The following is a 24,889-nucleotide window of genomic DNA, read 5'->3' on the forward strand; positions in this document are numbered from 1 at the left end:
CCATCACACTTGGCATGTTCAGTGATTGTAGGAGTTTGTGACCAATGTGATTGTTTGCTTTCATGTTAAGAATGAATCTGAACATCTTGTTTTTAATAATATGTAGCTTGGTTTTTAGAATCTGGTTTATTGCAGAGTACCATGATGAGCAGGAATAATCTAAGTTACATTGCATGAGCGCCAAGGAAAGGTTTCTACGGGCATCAGGTGAGAAGCATTTGGCATTTCTACTCTATAAAGAAATTTTATCCTGGCATTGCCTTTATTTTGTGCATTATCTATGATTACTTCCTCAGATGAGGAAGAGTTAAGGATTAGCCCAAGGTATTTCACTAAAGTAACAGTTGAGATGGTTCATTCCCACATACTACAATGAATTTGTTTACTCATTAGAGTTTTCTGTTTCATCCAAATAATATTGCTTCAGTCTTTCTTGAACCATGACACAGTGTGATTGGGGTCAACCTGCTTCTGGCCCCAAGTGCTGACAAGATAATGGTGTTGAGGTCATGGGTTAGCCTGTCAGGTCATATACAACAGGCTAGACTCAGTAAGTCTCTTCAGTTTTGATCACACTGTTTTGTGAACTTTGTAAATATACTTCATTGCAAGACTTCAGATCATAAGGTAATTAACATTGATGCTAGTTCTGTAAAAAGTTTTTTTTTAATTAATGTTTTTTGATATGGTTATGGTCAGAGACATATTACTTGGTGAATTTTTCTTCGGGGCCATTCTTACTGATCACTTGTTCAAATTCAAATTTTCAGTTCCAAAATGTCTAAATTATAAACTATTCAATTTTGCATAAAAATTAACTAAAGACCAATAGTTTGTACAGGGGTATTTATTTTTTATTACTGTACAGTATATCTAAAACTTGTTATTAAAAAGATTAAGGTATACCGTAGTCACACTATCATGTTTCATCAATCAAAATCGTTGAAACTGTTTCATCAACAGACATTAAATTAGCAATCGACCCAGTGGTCGTACATGCAAAAGATCCATTTTACAGACTTGCTAACCGTTTCAGCAACCAAAATAAGCAATGGAATCCATGTGCATGACAGCAGTGGCTATCACTGCTTTAATAACATGTGCAGTTCAATTAGATTAGGTTAAACACCAAAAAAAAAATGCATATGGGTACCTTCCTGGCTGGCAAGAAGAGAGAGCAGGAGTGTGTACCATAATTTAGTGTAATACCCTGTACTGTAAGTCGGCCTGGAAGACCCTCAATCATTCTATGACTTTCATGGCATGAGGAAGGCCAAGTTTCAGGAATTACTATGCTTAGTGATGTCATTCATAGCCAAGAATCCATATTTAATTGGAGAATGTAGGGTTGAAGATCAGATTCCTTTGTCGCTGTCTCATGTCAAATGAGGTCTCGTCGTTATTCCTATTTTTGCAATACAGATACAGTACTTTAATAATTTGAGCTCGCATTTCATACATGTAATAAAGAAAAAAAAATTAAAACCAAGACAAATTTTAGGCATAAATGAGGATAATTTATTTAGGATATATACAGTAGTTCTTCGCCAACTGCCGGGGGAGGGGGGGGGGATGTTCCTGAAAAACCCTGTGGCTGGCAAATCCGTGGTTGGCAAGGCTGAAGGTTTCTGGGAAGTAGGGGGTTAGGTTCCATGGCTGCAAATAGTATACTTGTTAAAGCCTCACCAATTGCTTGTTTCTTCACCAAACAATATCTGTATTGTAAATTTAATTAAATTTGAATCAAATACAGTACATGTACAGTACATATAAAATAGCTTAATATAAATTAAATAGTAATAAAGTAAATATAAATTTTACATCTCCGTGGAGATGGCATGTTGCTATTAAATAAGAAAAATGAAGAGCATGGGTGTGTATGTGTGTGAAGTGAATGTGTGTGTAGACTTAACATGTTGTCAAGCTAGATTGTACCTATAGCTACATCCCTCCAACTCTCCCCCTACAAGGCCAAGATGTGAGCTATATTATAGTAAGCAGTGGCATTTCTAGCCTTCAGAAAGTGGGGGGGCCACTTTGGGGCCAAGGTAAATGTTGGGGGGGGGGAGGGGCAAAACCAAACCTGTGTACAACTTGCAAGATGCAGTTTTTGGCATTATTACACCATTTTGATTGACAAATGTAAAGTGACGTCTCTCATGACGCCAGCCTAAAATAATCGGCATATGGCAGTATAATGGTAACGCTCTTATTCCACTAATCATGATTCATTGGAGTATTGACACACTTGAACATACTGTATCTCTAAAACTGTATTATTGCTCACATAGTCACATAAAGGGCGGGTGTACCACATAACAAACATTGAAAAATATAGCAAGTGTCTTTACAATGTATGTACATACATCAGCAAAAAAATGAATGATCTCACGCTTCACACATAATAGAGATTATGGAGACAACGTTTACATTTTCAGACATGGGCGCCGCATGCAACTGTTACAATATACCCAATGGCAAATGGCAATGGTGCAGTTTCAGTTCACACGGTACTGTGACGGTAGCAGTATATTCAGTGCAACTTAATCCAACGATTATTATGTCGGCATGTCGGCTGCCAAACTCATCGACAAAACAATCTAAATCAATTCCCTCAGCGCGTGCACTTTCAATCGATAGAAGTGCGATGTTCCTCAGTCTGTCACTGGACATGGAATTTCTTAGGAATGTTTTCACTAATTTCATTTTCGAAAAGCTTCTCTCGCATGAAGCACTGGAAACAGGGAGAGTTACAGCTATCAACAGTAATTTATACAAACAGTCAAATGCAGCCTTATAAGGGCATATAAATGACATAAATTGCACGAGCGATGAAGGTTGTTTGTGTTCCTTCACGAGCAATTTCTTCACCAGAGGTATCTCATGTTGTAAATCACTTTGATTGACTGAGTATGTAACTGCAAATGCCTTCAAATCTTCTTCAGACAAGAATGTCTGTCCTTCTGGACAAAGAGCTGAAATCCCACAAAAAATTACACAGGAATCATTGGAGAAATGCCTGTCTAATTCACTAATCAAACAGTCTAGGACTTCATAGAAGATGCCAATGCGCACATGACTCACGTCAGAGCTTTGACCGGTCGTCTCCAGCACGATCAATTCATCATTCTGTCGAGGTTTTCTGGTTCGCTTTCGTGTCTTTGTTGGTGAAATCCTGCATTTCTCACAGAGCTCATCAATCTTCTCGGAGTAATGCTCAATCAAGTTACAGTGGTGTTTATCAGTTTCGGCGACAAATTCGACAATTACTGTCAGTCTGTCACCCTCCTCAGTGGAAATACAGAGTGGTAATGTTCATCAGCGACAAGGCAGTTTGTTTATATACACCGTGATGTGACCCCACCCCGCATATCTGCACCCTCCCAATTCCTGCCCTCCGGGCCTCACCTCACCTCACCCATGCCTGCATCTGGCATGCGGCGCGCCCATTGCCTGAGTCACTTGACTCACTTCCTGGTTTTGGGAATGTTTTTGGAATTACAATTTTGAGAATAAAAAGTGGGGGGGCCAGCCCAAAATCTCGGGGCCATGGCCCCCCCCTGGCCCCCTCGTAGAATTGCCCGATAGTAAGCCCTTGCTATTCGCTTGGGTTAGGTTCCAAGGAATGGCCCAAATTGGCAAACTTATGAATAGCAACTTACACTACCTCAGTGCACTACTGTATACCTATAGTGTGTATGAGAAACTTAAGTCGCCAATACTACAGCTGCTCCCTGACTTACGACGGGGTTAGGGACCCAAATCCAGGTCGTAAGTTAAAAATGCTTAAATAATATATAGAAAATAGAAGACACATCAAGACGTATCGGTGCCTAACCTAACCTAACCACCATCACTACCACTACTATTACCACTAACACACACACACACACACCTATACTCACTTTATTATTATACACTTTTTCTTCTCAACACCACAAAACTCACTTTTAAGCTTGCCAGCCATTTTAAAGTGAATTACAAACGAAAATTTTTTCAGTACACAGCGCAATCACTGACGTTGGGACTCGAAAATACGTAATTTGACAAAATTTTGGTACGACTGAGGCGGTCATATGTCAGGTAACCTAACCTAACTTTTTTTTAGTTAGATTAGGTTACCTGACCTAACAGGCCACATCCTAACCTCCTTACCTAACTAAAAAAAGTGATTTGCCCCAAAGATAAATTTCAGAATCATCTAAAACAGCAAGAAAACTAGCGAAAAACAATTATTTTTCTTGTGAAAAAGATGATGGGTGGTTCACAAAAAATATCCAAAAGGGCATGGCTGGAAATCACCATGAGAGTCAATGCTGCATTTCCTGGTGTGGTGAGGTTAGTGGCAGAGTGTGAGACACGCTGATTCTCATTACTGTATTGCCCAAGTCAAGAATGAAGATCCCTGTTATAAAGAGGGAATACAAACAATATATTCACACTTTATTTAATATATACGTACACACTATATTCATTAAATACATCTCTCCTTTCCCGACAAATCCGTTGCCGCCGTGATGTTGTTGTTGGTTCGCCATAGTATCAACTAACAGACGACTATTACGGGACTTAAAAGTGCTCCCGAGGTCTTTTAACTTAACAGTACTATTGAGGCCCTTAAAAGTTTTGTGTATGTACTATTAGTGCATAACAGGAAAATGTCAGCCCTTATCAACTGTTTGTTAGCACTTAAAAGTTTTGTGTATACCGGCCCTGGTTACTGAAGCATAGGGAGATCATCAGGATCACTGTTGGAAGATGATGCAGTGGTGGTTGGTGGCTTGTGGCTGGGAGGAGGGTGGTGGAACGGCGGCAGCAGCTGACTGAGTGTGGGAGGGAGACAAATCAGCTGAATGAATGACTGGTTCGTTCTTGAAAAACATAGTGATTAGTAGTTGTTTCCTCCTGGCTTTGAGGTCTTTAAGCATTTCTTGGTAGGGAACCAATGCCTGGTTGATTTCTTGGACCAAACAACCGACCAGCTGCAGCAGCACTCATCCCCTCCTTTAACTTGTCTAATAATTCAGTTTTCTTTGTCAGGGTCGTCACTGACTTCTGCCTTTTACATTTCACTCCACTTGCATCACTAGCACTGACACTAGGCAGTGACTTACGGGCCATTTTCACACAGAAACACTAAAAGTTTTGAGAGTAAAACACAAGAGATACTGCGTCGCAGACAATGGTTGAGTGCGAACAGAGGGAGAGGAGATGCTGCGGGTGCGTGGGGTGACTTGCTGCGCTGTGGGAGAGGCTCACAAGCTAGCCACCATAACCACTATCTGCTTATCACAAATTGTCGAAATTGCGAATTGCAAAGGTTTACTGTATAGGTATTGTTATTTCTCAACTCATATTTCTGGTAGATATATACTATTTTCTTAAAAAAAATTTTTTACTCTGTTAAATGCACACACAATTGTTTGTTCATATGGAATGTGCAAAAAAATAAAATAATATGATCATAAGGTCAACAACTTAACGAGAATAAACATTTCTTCATGTGCGGGAATTAGCACATGATCAGAGGAGGGGGTGGGAGATGGTGCTCCTGTCTCCCATGTCCTTAGTGAAGTGATTGCAAGAAACAATGCAGTATTTTTTCTTTTACTTTATTTATTTCTTACATTTAGAAAGGAATAGACAGCGGAGGGATAAATACGCCACGCTTATCTGCGGATACATAAAACTAAATGTTGCATTTGGGGAAATGGTATAGAGTGAAAACCGTGGATACATGGAATCTGCAGTTGGTGAGGGTCTATATTCTGAAATCATATATTAAAATTTCATCTGAATTGACAATTTTCGAACGGTGAGAACTGTTGTTGACTAGTCTGAGCGTCAACTGCCGCTGCAGTGACTGATTGTTGTCTCTTGACAGATAAATTTGCTGGAATTGTTGATTTCCCATCAATATTTGGTGTGTGTGGCTGTGCTTTTATACATATATTAGATTATTCTTATTATTTTTATAGGCAGTTCACTATTATTTGTTTGACATAACTTTAATGATAGTTTGGTGATCTTGCTTGATTGAGACATTGTGATGCAGTGTGTTTTATTACTGGGGAAGCAGCCCCGCATAGCTTGTGTCCCTCCCCCCCTGCAGTTACAGCCTGGACTCTACCCCTGTACTGTACAGTGTCCTGTGTATAGTAAGGTGATTGTCAAACCAAAGAAAATGTTGCATTAATATGCCTTTCTGATGGGCATAATCATATAGTACAGGTACTCTATAATGTAATATACCTGTGATGTAACAGCCAGCATGCTCATCTCACAAGTGAGTGGACTTGGGTTTGATCCCCGGGCAGGGTAAAACTATGGACAAGTTTCTTTACAACATTTGCCTCTGTTTAACCATCAGTAGTTGGAGACCTGGCAGTTTATCGAATTGTAGATTGTGTTCCAGGGTAATGATTAGCCAGTGCAGTTGATCAGTTGTCCATTCTTCTTGGATTATTCCTTAACATTGGATCATACAGGTCCTTAACTTGGGGTGTGGTTGTGGTGTTGGAGACAGCTTCTACTCGTATACCTTAAACAATTTCACACCATGTTGGCTCTAAGGGTTGGCCAACCTTGAACACAAGGGGAAACTATTATTATTAAGTACAGTACTTTGTTTTAATTGCAATAAAAAGGAAGAAAAAATACAAATAAATTAAATAAGTATTTTACTATATTGTAATATCACACATTAGCTTCACAAAATAAGTTCACAACTCTTGGGAAAACATCAAAAAATATAACTTGGCTTAAATAAACTCTTGGAAAAATATCCTAAGTTCTACCAATTACTGAAAGTCAAGGAATCACCTGCAGCTTCACAGTAAACACAACTTACAGTATGTATCACAACACAAGATACTCCACGCTGAACTAATCTAATCAACAGTATCAGGTGTGGACAGTTATCATTACACTTAAGCTCTTGACAACACCAAGTTAATTGGCGATCAGTGACTATTATTTCTCGTCATTACTATGCGTTTATTAAGTACAAATCTTATCAAAACCCTGTACTGTATGATAAAATAAATAAGTCCCACTTTTTTCTTCAGGACAAATGATACCCAAAGATCATTCTACATTACAGTCCTGACACTTTATTACATCAACTAAAAGCATCAAATATCCTCAGAAGGTTCCAAGGGTGATAGTGTTTTCGTAGAACTTGATCATTTTTCCTCAAGTTTTAGCAGCAGGCGGGCCACAGCTAAACCAAATACAATCAATGACAAGTGAAGTTAATCTAAATAGTAATATCCTTGAATTATGTGATTGGGAAAATATTATTCGCTCTTTATATATAAGCCTCAAAAAATATGATATACATATAAAAATGAGTACAATCTAAATAGTAATATCCTTGAAAAGTGATTTTTGACCGAGAAAATGTTAAATCACTTGTGCATTTAAGCCTAAAAAATATGATATGGAATATAGATTAAATTGGGGTAAAAATTACCCCGAGATAAATTCACAATAAAACCTCTATTTAACGGACTATGTGGAGAGGAAAATTCATTATATCGAGGGTACATTACATGTGAAACCTCCATCTAACGAACTACTGTATAATATAATTCGCTAGATGAAAGTCGGTTATATCGAGGTGTCCTTTAGATGTGATATCCCCCATTTAACATATGAAGCTAGATGTCAGTCATATGGAGATTTCACCATGGAACAGTGGTCCCCAACCTTTTGTAGGCTCTGGGCCACATTTATCATTGTAAATATAGTGGAGGGCACCAAAACTTTGGATCTACATCCAAGAAAAAAATCTCATATTGTACAGTTATTTGCAGTTTTACATGTCTAACTGTTACAATTTGCACACTTTTTACATTTAGTCTTGGACAGGACATGTGTATTTACCCCAGTGAGAAGGCTGGCTCTCTCTCTGGGCCCGGTCTGGGGTAAATACACACGTCCTGTACTTGACAGTTGTATCACGTTATTACATATTTTCGTTGATGTCACTCTTACAAAGAATCCCAAATAATTCACAATTTTCAAATAAACCTTTGCAGGCTCCATAATATGGTTCCGCGGGCACTAAGGCATCAGTGAACTGCAGGTTGGGGACCACTGCTATAGAAGCATATATCCTTTAGCCACTCAGTTAAAGGATCACAGGATCTTGAGAACATATTTGGGTTACAGTACTGGACCACATGACACACAACACTAGAAACTCACATTAGTTCTGTGGCTACCGGTATATCATCTAAACTTATTCTCTGCAAATATCAACGTCAGCCTTAGGGGAAAAAGCTACATCATAAGGCAGAATTGGTAAAGAAAACTTAACAAATCAAACAGCAGATTCATAAGAGCTAGTGCAATTATCCAAGACAATACTGGACGATGAGATTCACAGAGTTAATATTAATGTACCAGTAGTTGGTCTCACTAAATTAAAAATATTTACCAGTTCAGTGAAATCTCCATATAAAAGAGACTATACTTTCCCATATACAGTAGTCCTTTACTTGGTTTCACATCTTATAGACTTTGATATAATGGACTGTCCCCGCCAATTTAAGTCAATTAATGGAGGTTTCACTGAACTGAAGGTTGTTTTCATTGCACATCATTGTTCAGAATTTGACAGGAATTCCATCCCATCAGTGAAACATTTTAAGGGATATCTGTATCTTAATGGTGAAACTAACACTGAACCCTTGAGCCACTAACAGCAGATGAAAAGTATTGGGGGGGGAAAAATTACCCTGTTGAGAAAGTACTGTAGTAAGAGTTGGTTCCTATGTTACTTATCACATATTACCAGTAATTAAAATACTCAAGTCTTTTCAAATCTAGATGAAATCACAATGATGGTGCATACTGTACTTACAACTAGATAAACATATATTTAGTTAATAAAAAGCTTAAGCACTTATTAGCTTAGAGCCAAGAATGTTTCAGATCTGTTATAGGAGAACCTTGGCTTACAACACTGAGACATGGACTGCATAGGCATTGTAGTTGTGCTACCTCAGTTCAATTCCACATAATACTTAATGGCCACTAGGAAGCCAGATACTTCCACCACATGTTCCAAGGGCAGATCCAGGAATAAAAAAGGGGGGGCCCCCTCCATAATTTTTTTTTTAAATCTGACCAATATCATGGGCATTTTCAAGCCATGTGCACTTGACATTAAGAGATATTCTGAAGTCAATAGTAATTACATTTTACTATGCAAAAATGCCTGAGTTCCCAGAGATATCTCAACGAGATTATGTCGAGAAGCCACGAGGGTTGTGTTGGGGACGGGCAAGTAGTTTATAGTGTGTGGGGAGAGTTCCAGTTTGTGCAGAGAAGACTTCAACAGACAAATACTTATTTCTCGAAGGAGGGTGGAATCAATGGGGTGGATATTTGGCAGCAGTCTCTCTAAAGGAGTTATGGCTACATACTGAGGAAGATGTTACACAGCTAGCTGTAGATGCAGGTCTTTGTGCTTCAGTGAGTTGTGGGGAGGTTGTTTAGGGTATCTGTGTAGTGTGATGTGGTTGAGGATGTAATAAAAAAAGTTGGTTACTTTATTGGGATGATGCTAAGAAATAAGTGTCTCATGTTGAGGTGGTCCTGTATGGACACAATATCTTCAATTTTGTGTCTAGGACACGAGGTGAATGTTATTTGTGGAGTTTGAGCAAAATCTTAGTTTTTTTTTTATTAATTCAGTATAGTTAAATGTGGTCTGTATAAACTGTAATTCCGTATGTTGAGAGGCTCGAATTCATGGAAGGCACTAATGTAGTCTGTGTGGTGCGTAAAATCCAAGTGTCAAACCAAGAGTTTGTGGGTAATTAATTCAGGACAAAAGTTGTTGGTTGTGAAGTGGAACCTGTGGATGAGTGAGACCGGTGTTCATCACGTGTAAGACGTGCTTTGGTGGATTAGGAGAGGAAGGCTGTCATGGTGTTTAGATCAAGCCGTTGTTCTATTTCTAGTAGGCACTGTTGGATTATACTTAACGTGGGCTGGACTTTACCGAGTTGAGAGGCGACAACAAGTACTGCATTATATAGTACCTGTACTGGGTGAGGGAGGGAGGAAGGTCATGGTTGCAAAGAGTTGAAGTGAGAATTGACAAATAAATCTTATGAACTATGTGCAACATGACCAAATATCAGTCTCACATTAATGACAACACCAAGAACGGTAATGAAACCCCACAAACTATACCCCTCCTTTGAGAGTCACCAAGCGGGGCACAACACTTAGAGCAACATTAGTAGGCATAACATGAAGTAAATACATCTGATCTTAGTGGTAAGCATCTAGGAACTGAATCTAAAAGGGTGGACTGACTGAGGAATAATGATAACCATAGTAGAAATGAGAGAAACTAATGAACCTCAAGACATACAAGTTAATCTCTTTGACACTTAACAAATTTAAAATTTAACCTCAAAACAGTCATTTAATAAAAAAAAAAAAAAAAGAATATAATGATTTAATTGATTTAACCTCCAACCATTTAACAGAGATTCAGAGAAACAACAAAGGTGATAACTTTCAAACTGTTTTTCATCATTCACTCAGGGAAGCTGTTTATAGTTCTGCTGCCGACGACCCCAGGTGAGGTCCACAACAGGTAGACTTCTCTCAGTTCTTAGCATCCGATTCCTCCTGACTGATATCACAACCAACATGAAAGCCAAAGCAACTGCTAACATTGTAGTTATGGACATACATAAACCCATGATAGTAATGACTAGAGGAGATGAATTGGGGGAGGGACTGTGCAGGCCGGTGTTGTAATGGCCAGTTCCCATGCACTGGTTTAGGTCCTTGACCTTGACACTCATCATGGCACAGGTCTGAGTCCTTTTGCATTCTGATTCACATATACCATCTGTATGTCCTGCAGAATTCCTTACATAGTACTTCTGAAACAAACTGTCATTTGTCATTAGCTCTTTAAAAAGGTTTGTCATATTAATATTGTTGAGACTTCCTAACCCATACGCTTCTCTTGCTTGGTAATAAACTTCCCACTTTGGCTTCCCCAGTCCAGTATCTTCCACCGAGGTATTATCTACTCCTGTAATGTCTTGGTTATTGGCCTTCGTCAAATTGAGGTGGAACTGGGTATAATCCAAAAGTGTGTGACTGTTGTACAAGTAAAGTCGAAGAGAAGGATTAACTGCTGTGCCACCTGGAGTTAAGGATGGATACCAGGGAGTCACTGATGGTGCCATGAATGCCACACTTTGTACATCACCTGGGGGAGGGACAGATTTTGGTTAACATACACAACATTTCTATAAAAATTCTTTTTATCCAACTGCCTTTATTTACCTACCTATCCATTCATATATAACTACAGTACCTATCTATTCACCACTATATTCATCTTTCATCAACCTTACTCCCTTCCCAATGCAACAAGATGGAAAAGGTATAATGGGCCAAAAGGCTTAAAGGTTTTTACATCCTTTTTTTTTTTAGGGGTAATTACAATTATTCACTTTTCTTAGGGGTGCAAGTTCCTCCACACTGTCATTTCTTTGTTGTCAGCGATCATGATCTGCCACTCATGTCTATATCAGCTCATCACCAACCGATCCTCCAGGAATTTTTGAAGTTGCCTTTTTTCCTCCCTCATTTCACCTATTAAGCTGGAATTTTCTCAGCCATTTGTTTGTTACGTCCCCAAAATCCAAGCTCTTTTTTACTCCATTTTCATCGAATGTTTTGCTCATAATCTTCATTGCTGCTGGTTGCTTTAAATTTAATACAGTATAGTCTGGTTTTACGGGGAAGGCCATTTACGTGGCACGTGTCAGAAGAGATAATTATTATTTACACGGAAAATTCCATCACGTACGCAGCAAGCAGCAGGGCGCTGACGTCAGACTTGCGCCGGTGACGTCGCAGACTGGGATTGAGCCACTTTTCCTTATCACCCACATACCCCCTCCGTTGCGCGCTGTGATTGGTAGGCATCCTTGCCACCCCCGCTGCGTCAGCCTCACTGTCTCTGCGTATATTCACTCGTGCCCAGGAACCAGTGCTTATTTTTTCTTTCTACACAATGGTTTCCGCTGGACCCCCACATGCTGATGTGAAGGATGCCATCGAGTTTGGTGAGAAAATGAAGCTCATCCTTGCCAAAGACCCAGTCTATCATTGCTACAAAGTGTCTAATTACCATCTGTTGAAATGCCTGGAGCCCTATGTTCAATTGTATCACGACCACATCAATGCTAGCCATCAACACATCACAGACTTTGCCCGCCAACCACCACAGCAAGCCCAAGTCAGTGATAGTGTGCATAGTGAGGACGAGGACTTCGAGGTGTTTGACGATGAGGCCCTGCTAGCCTCTGTGGTGGATAGAGGAGGGGGGGGGGCAAGGGCCAAATAATCTGCCCTCTGCCTCGGAACCAACCCCCCCATGTGCCCAGCCATCTCTTCTACTAACGTAAGTGTTAAAAAATCTAATATTATTGCTATTTCTCTTGTATATTATTTGTGTGTGCATACCATCATAAAATTAAGATGGTATTTTTACTACAATGTATAGTATTGTGTAGGAAATAGCAAAAAAAAAAAGGGGAGTCTGGTAGTCGGCCCAGTTTCGATTTCAATTAATTCCATTGGTTCTGTTATTTTATTTACGCGTTTCGCTTTGTATGCAGACCTCCATGGGTTTAATTAACTGCGTAAAACCAGACAATACTGAAGTACATGTCCATGCGATCCACATTTACTTGCTTTAACTTATGATATACTGTACTGTGGATTCTCTTTATTGCCGGCCTTTCATAATTTAAGTCAAGGATACAGGTCCCTTTGTATCTCCTGGATGACTCTTTCTGCTATCTTAATACATATAGCCTTCTAGTCCTTTCATTTCATAGAGCCATATTGTTCCACGATACCTCTCATTTTGTATGTCTGTCCATTATAATTATTATTTTTTATAAGTTCAACTTCTTGATCTATACTCACTACAGTCCATAGTTCTTGGGGTTCAGTAATACATATATTATCAGTTTCATTTCTGCTGGTCTTGTGCGTGACTTTATTCGCCATTTCTGTAAAGGTCTTAAAGATCCTCCACACTCCTGGGAGGGAGTCGTCATTCAGAAGCCTTTTGATTTAGGAGCCAGTTAAGGGCAATGTTTCTGCTGGTATGGGCAATAAACTGTTCTCTTCCAAAATATTGCAATGGATCGTTTCCTTCTCTACCCATCATTTTCAAAATTAAGTCAAAATCTGGTCCAAATTTTCATTTGTCCTTTTCTATGGCTAATATTCCATTGAAGAACATCATAAATGCACTTTTATTACCAAAATTGTCTCTAAAACTTCAAAAATTGGATACATCATGGTGGTTTATACAGCATTACAGTCAAAGTTCAAGAATACTGTACAGTACAGAGAATTACAGATTTCAAATGTACACCACAAGATTCAGGCAAGAGTTTAGCCACTAAACTCTGCTTTCCCACCTCCTGTGTGGCTTATGCATCATATTCTCCAGGTCTACATTATATTTTTAAATTCAGAGATTTTACCATAACAAAAGGCACCTAAGAAAAGACAGAGATAGTGATGCTTGCAACAGTACAGTAAGGAGTAACATATTACCAACATCAGCAAAGAGCAGATACAGTATACAATAATCCCTCAGGTTTACCAACGGTGGTTTTGAGTGCCCAAGTTTCATATTTTGAACACAGTTTTACCAACCACAATACTGTATCCAGTATCCATGGGTTTACATGCCTAGTGGGAGTCTTTAGCCCAGCACAGGAAGGAACATTTGCTGGATCAGGTCTATCGAGTGGTTCTTCTCATCATCCTAGTGTATTATGTGTTGCCCACTCTGCAATTTGTCATCTACTTTAACTGGGGCTTCTGCCTTCTCTTATCCTCTAAATCAATTTCCTTCTTTTCAACCTTTGTATGATACACAACTTAGGACTTTACTGTCCTGGCAACACTCTCAGGGCAGCAGTCAAGGTGATGCCACTCACTCAGGGTCTATACTTCTGATAGAATGTGTACCAAATTATTTTTTAAACAAATTAATTCATTAAGAATATGCAATACATTTTATTTTAATAATTTTGAAAACTTTATGAATACGTATTTTGAGGAGCGGCTTAATCAAATGTGAAGTAATGACAGGATGCCTATTTCTGGCATTATCTTCTATTTAGGGATTATATTGAAAAAGTGAATGGTTTCATTAGAATAAATGCATAAAATGATGCATAACAGCAACTCACCAGTGGCGATAACTACAACACAATAACCTCGCAATAAAACCTCTTTATCATAACTTATTTTTATTATGTATTACGTATCTTTGCATTAATTCGTTCATCTTTATTACATATGAATATATATAAAATTTTAAAACTTTTCTTCACCCAAAGCCACATCAGGCCTCCATACCATCATGAGTAAGGTACACAACTATCATAACTCTTCGTTCAACTCTGGCTTAATGTGTTGAGGTTTTTGAGCTCCAACTTTCGGTGTGTCGTAATCGATGTACCCCATGCACTTGTCCAAGTCTCTGCTCTTGATATTCACCATGGAACACATGAAGTGCATTTTGCAGTCACGATCACATGGACCATCTAGAAATCTTGTGTATCCTCCAGAGTTTCTCAAGTAGTACTCCTGAAACAATCTGTTGTCTGACATTAACCGTCTGTAGAGCTGTGCCATATTAACTGCGTCGAGAGACTTTAACCCGTAAGCTTCTCTTGCTCGGTAATAAACATCCCATTCAGGCTTCACCACCTCTAATTCTGCCATGTCGTCGTAGATGGGTTTCTCTTCATAAAGGAGTTCGTTGGCGACTGTCAAATCTAGATTGTACTGGGTATAGTCCAAAAGCGTGCGACTGTTGTACAAGTAGAGTCGGAGGGAAGGATTGACTGCCACTTTGCCCGGAATAGAGCGTCTATAGCAGGGGGTCACCGATGGTGCCATAAATGCCGCACTTTTTATATCACCTGAATGGACAGATTTGGGATTACCTTAAACAATTTGTATAAACTGTATCTACCTCTTTATATGCCTATCTATGTAACTTACCTATCCATTCATGAGTGCCTATGTACAGTCTCGCCCTAAAGTTTGTCAACTCCCCCAGCCAGCTATTGCTGCACTGCCTGCTTCAGATGTATGAAACTGTCTCGGTACCAACCAGAATAATGAAGCACATACGAATGAATCTAAAGGTTCGAAGTAACAGACTCAAGTTCATACATCTGAAGCAGGTAGTGCAGCAATAGCTGGCTGGGAGAGTTAACAAAATTTAGGGTGAAACTGTACCTTCCTACTTCTCCATTTACCAAGTAACATATTTACCCTATTCTACTCCAAAGATACAGAGACAGAAGAGGTGCAGTGGGTCAGGAAATCTATACTTTAAGGAGCCCCCAAGATCCTCCACACTGAAGGGAACAACACTGTTGGTTTGTTATGGGCCGTGTATGGTTTGGTTCCCCCTTTCTATATACTGTAAAGTACTAGATCAACTCTCCTTCCCTACATGTTATTTTCTCAAAGTAAAAATGTGGTCCCTACATTAATAAATCCTTTTACAGAACTTATTTCCTAAAGAACTCTAGTAGATACATCAATAATAATTACATTTCAACAAGATGGCCAAGACATTGAAGGAGGATTATGATGGCATCTTTGAAAGATTATTATCCAGTAAAATAATTCACGTGCTTACCTTTGGGTGAGCGGAAGAGCTTGAAACTATCCGTGTGTTCATGGCCATATATCTGGGCCATAATCACTGTACCAAACTCGTTGAGAAGGTCAACATAGGCCTCATTGTATGTATCATTAAAATATGGTATTATTGCAAGTCTTTCAAAATATCCAGGAGGGGCATGTGCAGCAATTATCACCTGTAACAAAAGAAGAGTTTTAATACATTTTTAATATAGTTACACCACTTACTAGTTTACGAGCTAGTTAGGCTCACATTCAGTTATCTGCTACTACCTTCACTGTCCTGCCATAGTTTGGTAGGGTTACACTGGATAACACCCTTCTCATATCCGACCTGGGGATTGAATCCAGGACACAGCAGTGAGGCAAGAGTACTACTGCTGTATAGCATTGCCAACACCAAATAGTATCACTACTCAGCATGAGGTAAATTAGAAAAAGTGAACTTTTGAAGGGGAATAACAGAGGGCAGTAAACATGTTTCAAGCACGAGAAGATTTAATCCAAAAGTGACAGGATCCACAACAAGGCTCTTTAGACTTGTGAGTTGGTTACCCTGACTACCGTACAACCTTTAATTTACCATCATGCAGTAAAAAAATCTATACCTACCACTGCAATAATCTTCTTTATCTTATTTTGTAAATTGTACATCTCTGCACATTATCTTAGATGGATACTTGGCCGATAACTTTATATAGTTTACGGTAGATCAAATGGTTTGTTAAAATAGTTTTATTCATCCCCACACCTTATGTGTGGGAAAATATAGAAAATGGCAAATCGTAAAGTTTCTGACTAAAAAAAAAAAAAAAAAAAAGGATTTTGGGATGAAACTAAAAAGTAGTGTTTAAGACCCTGTTATTTCAAAGCAACTTCAAACTAAGTTCCCTAAATAAACCCAAAGTTTATTTAAGAATTAAAAAAAAAAATATATATATATATATATATATATACAAGTCTTAATTCATATGTAAACAAGGACAAAAAATATTTCAAACCTTGGAATTTTTCTTCTGAGCCGTTTCAAGTCTCTTCCTCAACCAGGCAAACTGTCCACAGGGGTCATCTGCCTTAATGCCAAGTGGATTTTTTCCATAATAGAGGTTTGTGTTGACCACCAACACCTACGAGAGGAAAAATCAATTACAATAAAAGGAAAAATAGCTTTTTAAATCATAATTTACTTCTTGGTGGATGGTCATAAAGTAAATAAGGTAAATTATGGCTTTGGAGAGGCGACTTTCATTCACTAGTCGACGGGACCTGTGTGTCTAGGGTCTAGTCATCCAACTAGCGTGACAAAGATCTATAATCTTAGAAGGTGCAGGAGTATTACGATTAGGATTTTGTGAAGAAAGTTTTACTCTGTAAACCAAATTATGGAATCACAAGCCCAGTTAACATCCATTCATTGTACTGGACCAAAGATCTAGAGAAGGTGGGTGGGTGGATAGATTCATGTGAAGTTCTTAATGCTGCACCTTGTTGGCTATAAAATGAGACAATACACCTAGACCCTGACTTACGACTACGTGGACTTACGACCGTCGGGACTTACGACCGCCTCAGATATAGATAAAAAAATAAAATAAATAAATAAAATAAAAATTTAAATGACACACGCATTTTCTATACCGAAACGTTTCCAGTTAATGTAGTCTCCATGTATAATTAGAAAATTATGGGGGCCCCATGTGCATTCAGCTGACTACATTAAAGGGTAAGTGCTCAGTCACACTGTATCCATTCCTTATTATTTATTACTTTCACTGTACTGTATCCATTCATCATTATTCATTACTTTTACTGTACTCATTATTCATTACTTTTACTGTACTGTATTTCATTGTAGATTATTTATTTAAAAAAAAAAAAAAAAAAATTTTTTTTTTTTTTTTTTTTTTTTTTTATCTATGTCGGACTTACGACCAGGGCTGTGGAGTCGGAGTCGGAGTCGAGGAGTCGGAGTCGGTAAAATTGTCCAGACTCCGACTGAAGCGATTCTGTTCCTAAGAACAAATATATGAACTCAGGCATATTCATTGCAGTGATTCCACTGATCCCACTAATTTTCTTAAGTTATTAAAAGAATTTATTTCCATTTTATAAGCATTATTATGAATTTATTGTAGCAGGCACAGTATAGCACTATAATTTTGGACGATAGTCTCTTCTTTACCATTTGAAATTTTGAATTATATCAAATTTTGTTTCGTTGAAAACTGCACAGAGGCTCTCAGCTACAAAACAATTAGCTACAACCTGTTTTTGGTGAGATTAAGGCAAATTTAATTTAATAACTTAATCATGTAAGGTTTATCCATTTTCCTTAATAAGGTATTCATTTCTTTAATGTACATAAATATATAACTTTACTTTAAAAGGAATTGTAGGATCATCATTTAGATCCACATCAGATTATGAGCTTAAACAAAATTCATATGCTGAGATCGAACTTTTAGATATACATGTAAATGGTGTTTTCTAGTTAATATCTTGAATTCTTAATAAATTTATTTTTCTTTTGATTGAAACTTTGAAAGTCAAGCCTATCATCTTTTTGTAGTTCTTAAATATCGTCCAGATCATTAATAAAGCTGTAGCAGTATAGCCACGGTGTTTTACTTTTTACCTATGCAGGTTACAACATACAAATTACAATTAGGATGGTAGAAATAGTTGTTACAAATAGGCCAAGGAGTCGGAGTTGGAGTCGGAGTCGGAAGCATAAAAATTTGAGGAGTCGGAGTCGAAGGTTTTGTCTTCGACTCCACAGCCCTGCTTACGACCATGTCGGACTTACGACCTGGATTTGGGTCCCTAACCCCGTCGTAAGTCAGGGTCTAGGTGTATATACAGTAGCTACTCGGTTGAATCTTGAACAAATACACAGTAGTTACAGTCACACCTTGAAGTCAGTACTCACAGTCACCTCTTTTAAAACGCATACAAAGCACTTTTAGTCACACACGAGCACAATCAAAATTACATCTTCGCACATACAGTAGCTACTTACGGTCACACCTGTAGGAAGTTCATAACCATAGTAACCTCCATTCCTGAATTCCTGTTGTGCATCCTCGGGTAACAGAGACGACCATCCTCCCTTGCTCAAGTACTGTCCATAGAATTCGTCTCCAGCAACTGGGAAATTGTCCTGAAAACGGAGGAAAGTATCAACAGTACTCCTAATGGTAATCAATGGAGAAATTATTAAATGTATGATAGGGTTGGATTCCTCTATCTTGTATCAAGGGTTGCCTGTATATGCAGTATTTGAAAAGTTCCTAATCTTTATAAAAATCCCCAAAGTATGTACAACAAACTATAAATTATCCAGAGAATATTGACAGGTCCAAATCGGAGCTTCATAATGTCCAAAACTGAATCCCCCCATGAAATGGTTTTATACATCCAATTGTCACTTTTTTTTACCAATTTATTCCAATACCGATTTCCATATCGAAATATAATTATCGTTTGTTTGTGTAACATGATCAATATTATTTCACATAGTACTATGTTAATAAAATTAGAGTAATTTCACACTCTTAAAATACAGTAAAAAGAATAAGCCCAATATTCGAGAAGCTAAACACTAATAGCCCAACACACACACAGTCATTTTCTACAATGCAATACAGTTTATCAACTCACCCGAGGATAGGCATCGTGGTTACCCAAAACTGGAAGAATTGGGATGGACTCCTGAAATCTGGACCTCAGCTCGCCAGTAATATTAGCAACTGTTTGAAATATTACCGTGAAGTCAGGCTCAGGGTCGTCAGTATGAGGTGCATTATCCCTGAAAGTTGGTTTGTCTATTAAAACAGTGCAACAATTAAATATGCAAAAACACCATTATTACTACAATTGTACCGTTTGCATTATCAAGCAGGAGTTACTATTATATACAAGATTTACCTTAACAAAGTCAATGATCACTTTGTATACACATGGTTACTGTATTTACATTACCGATACCTTTTTAATTCCTTTCATATTTTCTCTTAATCCTCAGCACACTAACCCTGTCCACAATATGAAGTCCGGCTTGTTGTGAATCTCCACCATGGCCTCAAGGGCACTCTTCACAAGCGGCCACGGAGAGTCACACAGGTAATTGCCGTACACACCGTTGGAGTCGGATGATAAATAGCCCTCGTGGCACATTCTAGTGGCATCCCCTTGTTGGCTGTACTTGTGGTCCCAGTGAATGTCCGTAATCTGCCAGAAAGTACCTGGTAATAAAGAAAAAATAAATAAAAATAGAAGTTTATTTACAATATATAAAAATAAATAAATGTTGGTTGTCATAAAGTGCTTTTGTTCATATCCAAGTAAAACATATGCAATTGGATTTAGAACTTCCTGGCCTATCATTTGTAAACTTAAAGTTACTAAGACCAATGAAACTGTAGTGCATAGCATACTGTACAGTATACCATTTTGTTGGTCTACATAATACTTAACTGTATATTATCTTGGCAGTCTTTAAAATGGCCATTCAAAAGTGTTCCTGTATTTAATGGATCTACTGTACTGCACTGTAATCACAGTTATCCATGTCCTTAAATCATTTACCTTATTTAGCTATTGGCCACCCACTCCTGGATCACGTTTGTACTGCTGTGAATTTTAATCACTTTTGTACAGAGCCGAATAAAATCATCAGCCATCAAGCCCAAATGAAAGGACTATTAAAAGTGGTGCCCCCATAATGAAGGGGTTAAAACTGTATTACAGTTGCTAGCAAATGGAAATTCTACCAAACAGCTAAATCGCGCAGGTTACCCAAATATACAAGTCACTTGTTCTCGTTATGGTAATACGGTTAATAACATTTCACAAACTACAAAAATTAATCAACGACATGGTAACAATACAAGATAGCCTATGGTTCAATCAGAGACATACTCCAGTAGCTATATTCTCCAGGAGGCAATATGGTAGCCATAATAAAAATTACTGGGCAAATAGTTTTTGAATATTCTACACACAAACAAGAGGCCACATAGTCCAGAATTTAAAAAAAAATTATGCCATAACCAATGTATTTGCTGCACTGAGAGGTTGACAAGCACCATCACTGAATTAGTATTTTATTACGAAAATCTATTAACATCCAGGTTCCCAATTACTACTGGGTAGACAGAGGCAAATGGCAAAAAGAAACCTGGCCATAGTTTCACCCTGCCCAGGGATTGAACCCGGGTGCACTCGCTTACGAGGCGAGCATGCTGCCCATTATGCCACAGGTCGCGACAAGGGGACAATTACAAGCTCAACAAGCTATCCTGCAGAACGAACATAAGGAAATATTACTTCACACAGAGGCTGGTAGATCTTTGGAACAGTCTACCAGTCCAAACTGAGGAATCAAGAACAGTAATGGGCTTCAAAATAACCCTTGACAAATTTATAAGAACAGTGGAGGAACGGTCCGACTAATTACCCAAATGTACCCAAATGTAGCCGCAATGAAGTCAAATAATGGTCCTGCATGAATAAATCGGACTGCCAACCACTTCTCGACTCGTAATTGGTGTCACAAAGTAAAAAAAAAATTGGGAAACTTAATTTAAACCGAGTTAATAGATCGAGTGCTTGTACCGAGGGAGCGAGTAATTACCCAAATGAACCCAAATGTAGTCGCAATGAAGTCAAATGATGGTCCTACAAGCGTAAATCGGGCTGTGAATCACTTCTCGATTTTTATTTGGTGTCATAAAGTCACAAAAAATTGGTAAACTTAATTTAATCTGAGTTGTGTTAGGTTAGGTACATGCACTCGATCTATTAACTCAGATTAAATTAAGTTTACCAATTTTTTGTGACTTCCTGACACCAAATACTAGTCGAGAAGTGATTGGCAGTCCGATTTATTCTTGTAGGATCATCATTTGACTTCATTGCGGCTACATTTGGGTAATTAGTCAGACCAGTGGAGGGATATTATACTGGCCAGTGGCTGCCTTCCCTCAGCATGGCCACCTCTAGTTGGTGGCCATTAGGTAAACAGGTTACAAAACTACACTTTTCTGTATATACAAAAATTTTCCAGCAACTTACATTGTATTATTTACAGGGGAAGAGATGAACCCACTCAAGCTAAGGAAATGGTTGCAGGTAGGTTAGGTAGGTTCACCTGTACAAATCACAGTAGGTTCACCTGTACAAATCACAATAAGTCATTTGCAGGCCTTTACACCTTAATACTAGCCACAAACACGGACCAACTGGTGGGGCCGATAGGAATACATATACCTGTACAAGAAATACCACAAACCAAGTACCTCAAGACAATCCATTCCATTTGTCAGTCTTACTCCCTAATTATGTATTCATCCTCGTCTAATATTTCACTCAATCCACCAATATCCTCTCGACGGTTCCATGACAAAACCCCAACTGGACATTATATTAAACTTACCTTCATAAGCTGTACTCGTTTCAATAGTCGTTTTATCTAACAAATGAACAGTCTTGCCAGAGTCGTTATCTGCTACACTATCTTCCTCACTCACTTTTGGAGGTGATAAGGACCATATACCCGGCCATAATACCATAAACATAAGCAAGAGTGAGAGTTCTTTGTCTGTATATGCCATTTGAAGTAAAAAAAATAAGACGTTGATGTGAGGAGAGCCGTAAAATAACAACCTCTCTTAGCACCAAGTCTGAGGCCACTGAGAGATGACGACCTAGAACTACATCAAGACTCGTTTTCCTTTATTTATCCCAATTTTTCTTTATTTTCTTCACACTAATACACAGTTTCTTGTTATTATTAATGGTAATATATGTTAAACTGTAGTGTTATTCCCTTGGATATTGAGAATTATTGATTTTATATTTGATTTAAGAGTTAATGGAATGAAATATTGTACAGTATAACTATATATTTAGCCACTAATGACAAGCAGTTTAGTTAAGTATATTTATACATTTTTATATTTAGTCTTTAATAATATTCTTGATTATCATACATAGGTAAATAAATAGTAATATTAATGGATATATTTGTCAGCCAATAGCTTTGTCTTTTATGTAAACAACTACTGAAGTGATATTATTATTATTATTATTATTATTATTATTATTATTATTATTATTATTATTATTATTATTATTATTATTATTGGTATTGCAGTAGTAGTAGTAGAAGTAGTATTGAAAATCAACAGAATAAGACGCAATCAATACTAAATCAAATTCAAATTAAAAGTTAAATTAAATTAGAAAAACAAGTTTATATGTCAAGAAGTTAAAATGTATTACTGAGTGTCAATAGCTTATGTATTTAAACATGTATTTTACTGCATCCCTTTACCCATTAGGAACGCAAGTTTTGTCTCAAAGTCATTTAAAATTTCCTGTGTGTGTGTGTGTAGTCTTTCGTGAGGCCACACACTCGTTACTACAATTATAAATGATAATGAAAAAGTATGCCTGTACTGTGGTTGTACAGTACAGTACCTGGAACATTATTGATGCTAGGAAATGAAATTTTATTTGCATCTTATATTTAGTAGTAAATGGCCGAATTATATTATCAATAATTATAATTAAAGAGAAATTCATCTCTGGAACAGCTTCTAATTATATCATTAATACAGTTTATAGGTATTGACGTTAATTACACATCCAATTGCTGAATACATAAATTTACTAAATATGATTGCAATTAAGGTCAAGTCAAACCTTCAGGTTGGGGTGAGGAAACTGTAAATTTTATTGGATTCATAAGACACATCACCAAAGCGACCTCCTTCTTGGATTGGAATTACTAGTCACGTAAAGTAAAATGTTCTAACTCATAATTTGTAATGTTGTTGGACTAGTGCATTACTAACCTTAATGCGCGCTTGGAGACCTTTTTTGTTGAAGCACAGTAATAATATCATAACAACAACAACAACCTATTAATATCTATTATCCCCTCACCCCTAATTGAAATTGAAATTGAAATTTAAATACTTCATTGACAACAAAACTATTACATCAATAGGACAGGGTAGTATACTACTCCTGCCCTCACCTTTGCCATCTCCTTCTGGGGCTTACAAAACTTATACATGTTAATCTTTCCATTATTAATCCTCCAACAAACTTGTTTCTTTAATGCAGTGATCTCACTATTCCTGTATGGTTGGATTTTTTTTCACATCCTAATACATAATGTTGTAATGTATGTGCATCCCTAAGACGACACAGTTGACAAGGTTGACCCGCCCCTCCACTTATCTGCCAGTAATATGTGTATCCCAATCTGTCTCATTATAACAGTATCAACAGATGGTAAGTTAGTCCCATAAGTTACACTGGTGTTTTGTAAAACATACTAATAGTGCTGAAAACTCTCGCTACATATGGCAATCACTTCTCTTCTTGCTTTTCCCTTTCCTCTCCCTTTCTTTTCATTTCCCTCTTTATCGTTCTAATATTTACATTGCTAACAATATCTATATACTGTACATCTTTTCTGCAGCTTTTTTGGCCAATTTGTCAGCCATTTCATTTAAATGAATCCCCACATGTGATGGAATTCATTCAAACTGCACAGTGTATTCCATTTCTTGAATTACTATGACCAGTCTTTTACAGATATTAACAATATGAAAGTTACTTGGATGTTTTTACTCTACAAGGCTTCCAATGAACTTTTACTATCAACAAAAATATGTTTCTTTACATTTCTCTATAGCAACCTGGAGTCCTTCACAAATTGCGTATAGTTCAGCCAGCGTGGATGAGGTGTTATTACTAATTCTTTTACAAACTATTTCATCTGCACAACACTCATTGATAATATATTCCTTTATAAAAACACCACATCCCGCTTGACCGTTACTTAACTCTGATCCATCACATACTTGGACACATTGCCAAGTTCCTTTACTCTATGTTCTATACTTGGTTGATCTAACTCCATTCTCATTATTTCAGTTCTAGTGTTCCGTTGACAACCTAAAACGATTCTCATGGCTTCGTTTTGTATCACTTCAAGCTTTTAAATATTTTTCTTACTGTACATTATAAGGATGGGAGCTGCTCAGACAGTAACTGAACGTAGACCCTAATGATATGACCAAAGTATCATTTTTTTTCTCTTGAAGTTTGCGCTAACCTTAGTACTTCT

The 24,889-nt window shown here is 37.7% G+C and overlaps 2 protein-coding genes across 3 annotated transcripts in view; one reads left to right on the forward strand and one right to left on the reverse strand.

The window, feature by feature from the left end:
• LOC121867648 (folylpolyglutamate synthase, mitochondrial-like) overlaps nucleotides 1-15,873 on the forward strand; it is a 38,593-nt gene extending 22,720 nt beyond the window's left edge. Inside the window, exons 12-13 of one of the 2 annotated variants that reach the window (XR_006089227.1) lie at nucleotides 136-207; nucleotides 15,384-15,873. The gene's annotated coding sequence lies outside the window, so the exon portion shown is untranslated. The remainder of the gene's footprint in view (nucleotides 1-135; nucleotides 208-15,383) is intronic. The other variant, XR_006089236.1, reaches the window with a different exon arrangement.
• On the reverse strand, nucleotides 9,664-22,463 carry LOC121863597 (acid sphingomyelinase-like phosphodiesterase 3b). The gene is made up of 9 exons (XM_042362365.1): nucleotides 22,181-22,463; nucleotides 19,778-19,988; nucleotides 19,405-19,552; nucleotides 18,764-18,904; nucleotides 16,746-16,871; nucleotides 15,740-15,920; nucleotides 14,471-15,008; nucleotides 13,017-13,126; nucleotides 9,664-11,251 (listed from the first exon to the last, which is right to left on the reverse strand). The coding sequence occupies exons 1-9, from the start codon at nucleotides 22,356-22,358 to the stop codon at nucleotides 10,566-10,568; spliced, it is 2,319 nt and encodes a 772-aa protein (XP_042218299.1). The 5' UTR covers nucleotides 22,359-22,463; the 3' UTR covers nucleotides 9,664-10,565.
• Between the last annotated feature and the right edge of the window lie 2,426 nt (nucleotides 22,464-24,889).

Source organism: Homarus americanus, unplaced genomic scaffold (genome assembly GCF_018991925.1).
Source record: "Homarus americanus isolate GMGI-L3 unplaced genomic scaffold, GMGI_Hamer_2.0 scaffold51859, whole genome shotgun sequence".
NCBI classification, from domain to species: domain Eukaryota; kingdom Metazoa; phylum Arthropoda; class Malacostraca; order Decapoda; family Nephropidae; genus Homarus; species Homarus americanus.

What these genes read in the sequence shown, in the direction of transcription:
- LOC121863597 (XM_042362365.1), bottom strand. Translation starts at nt 22,358, where the DNA reads ATGGCATATACAGACAAAGAACTCTCACTCTTGCTTATGTTTATGGTA. An exon ending in AACGAGTACAGCTTATGAAG is followed by an intron (nt 19,989 to 22,180) that starts GTAAGTTTAATA and finishes CTTTATTACCAG; the next exon opens with GTACTTTCTGGCAGATTACG. An exon ending in AACTTCCTACAGGTGTGACC is followed by an intron (nt 16,872 to 18,763) that starts GTAAGTAGCTAC and finishes TTCCTCTCGTAG; the next exon opens with GTGTTGGTGGTCAACACAAA.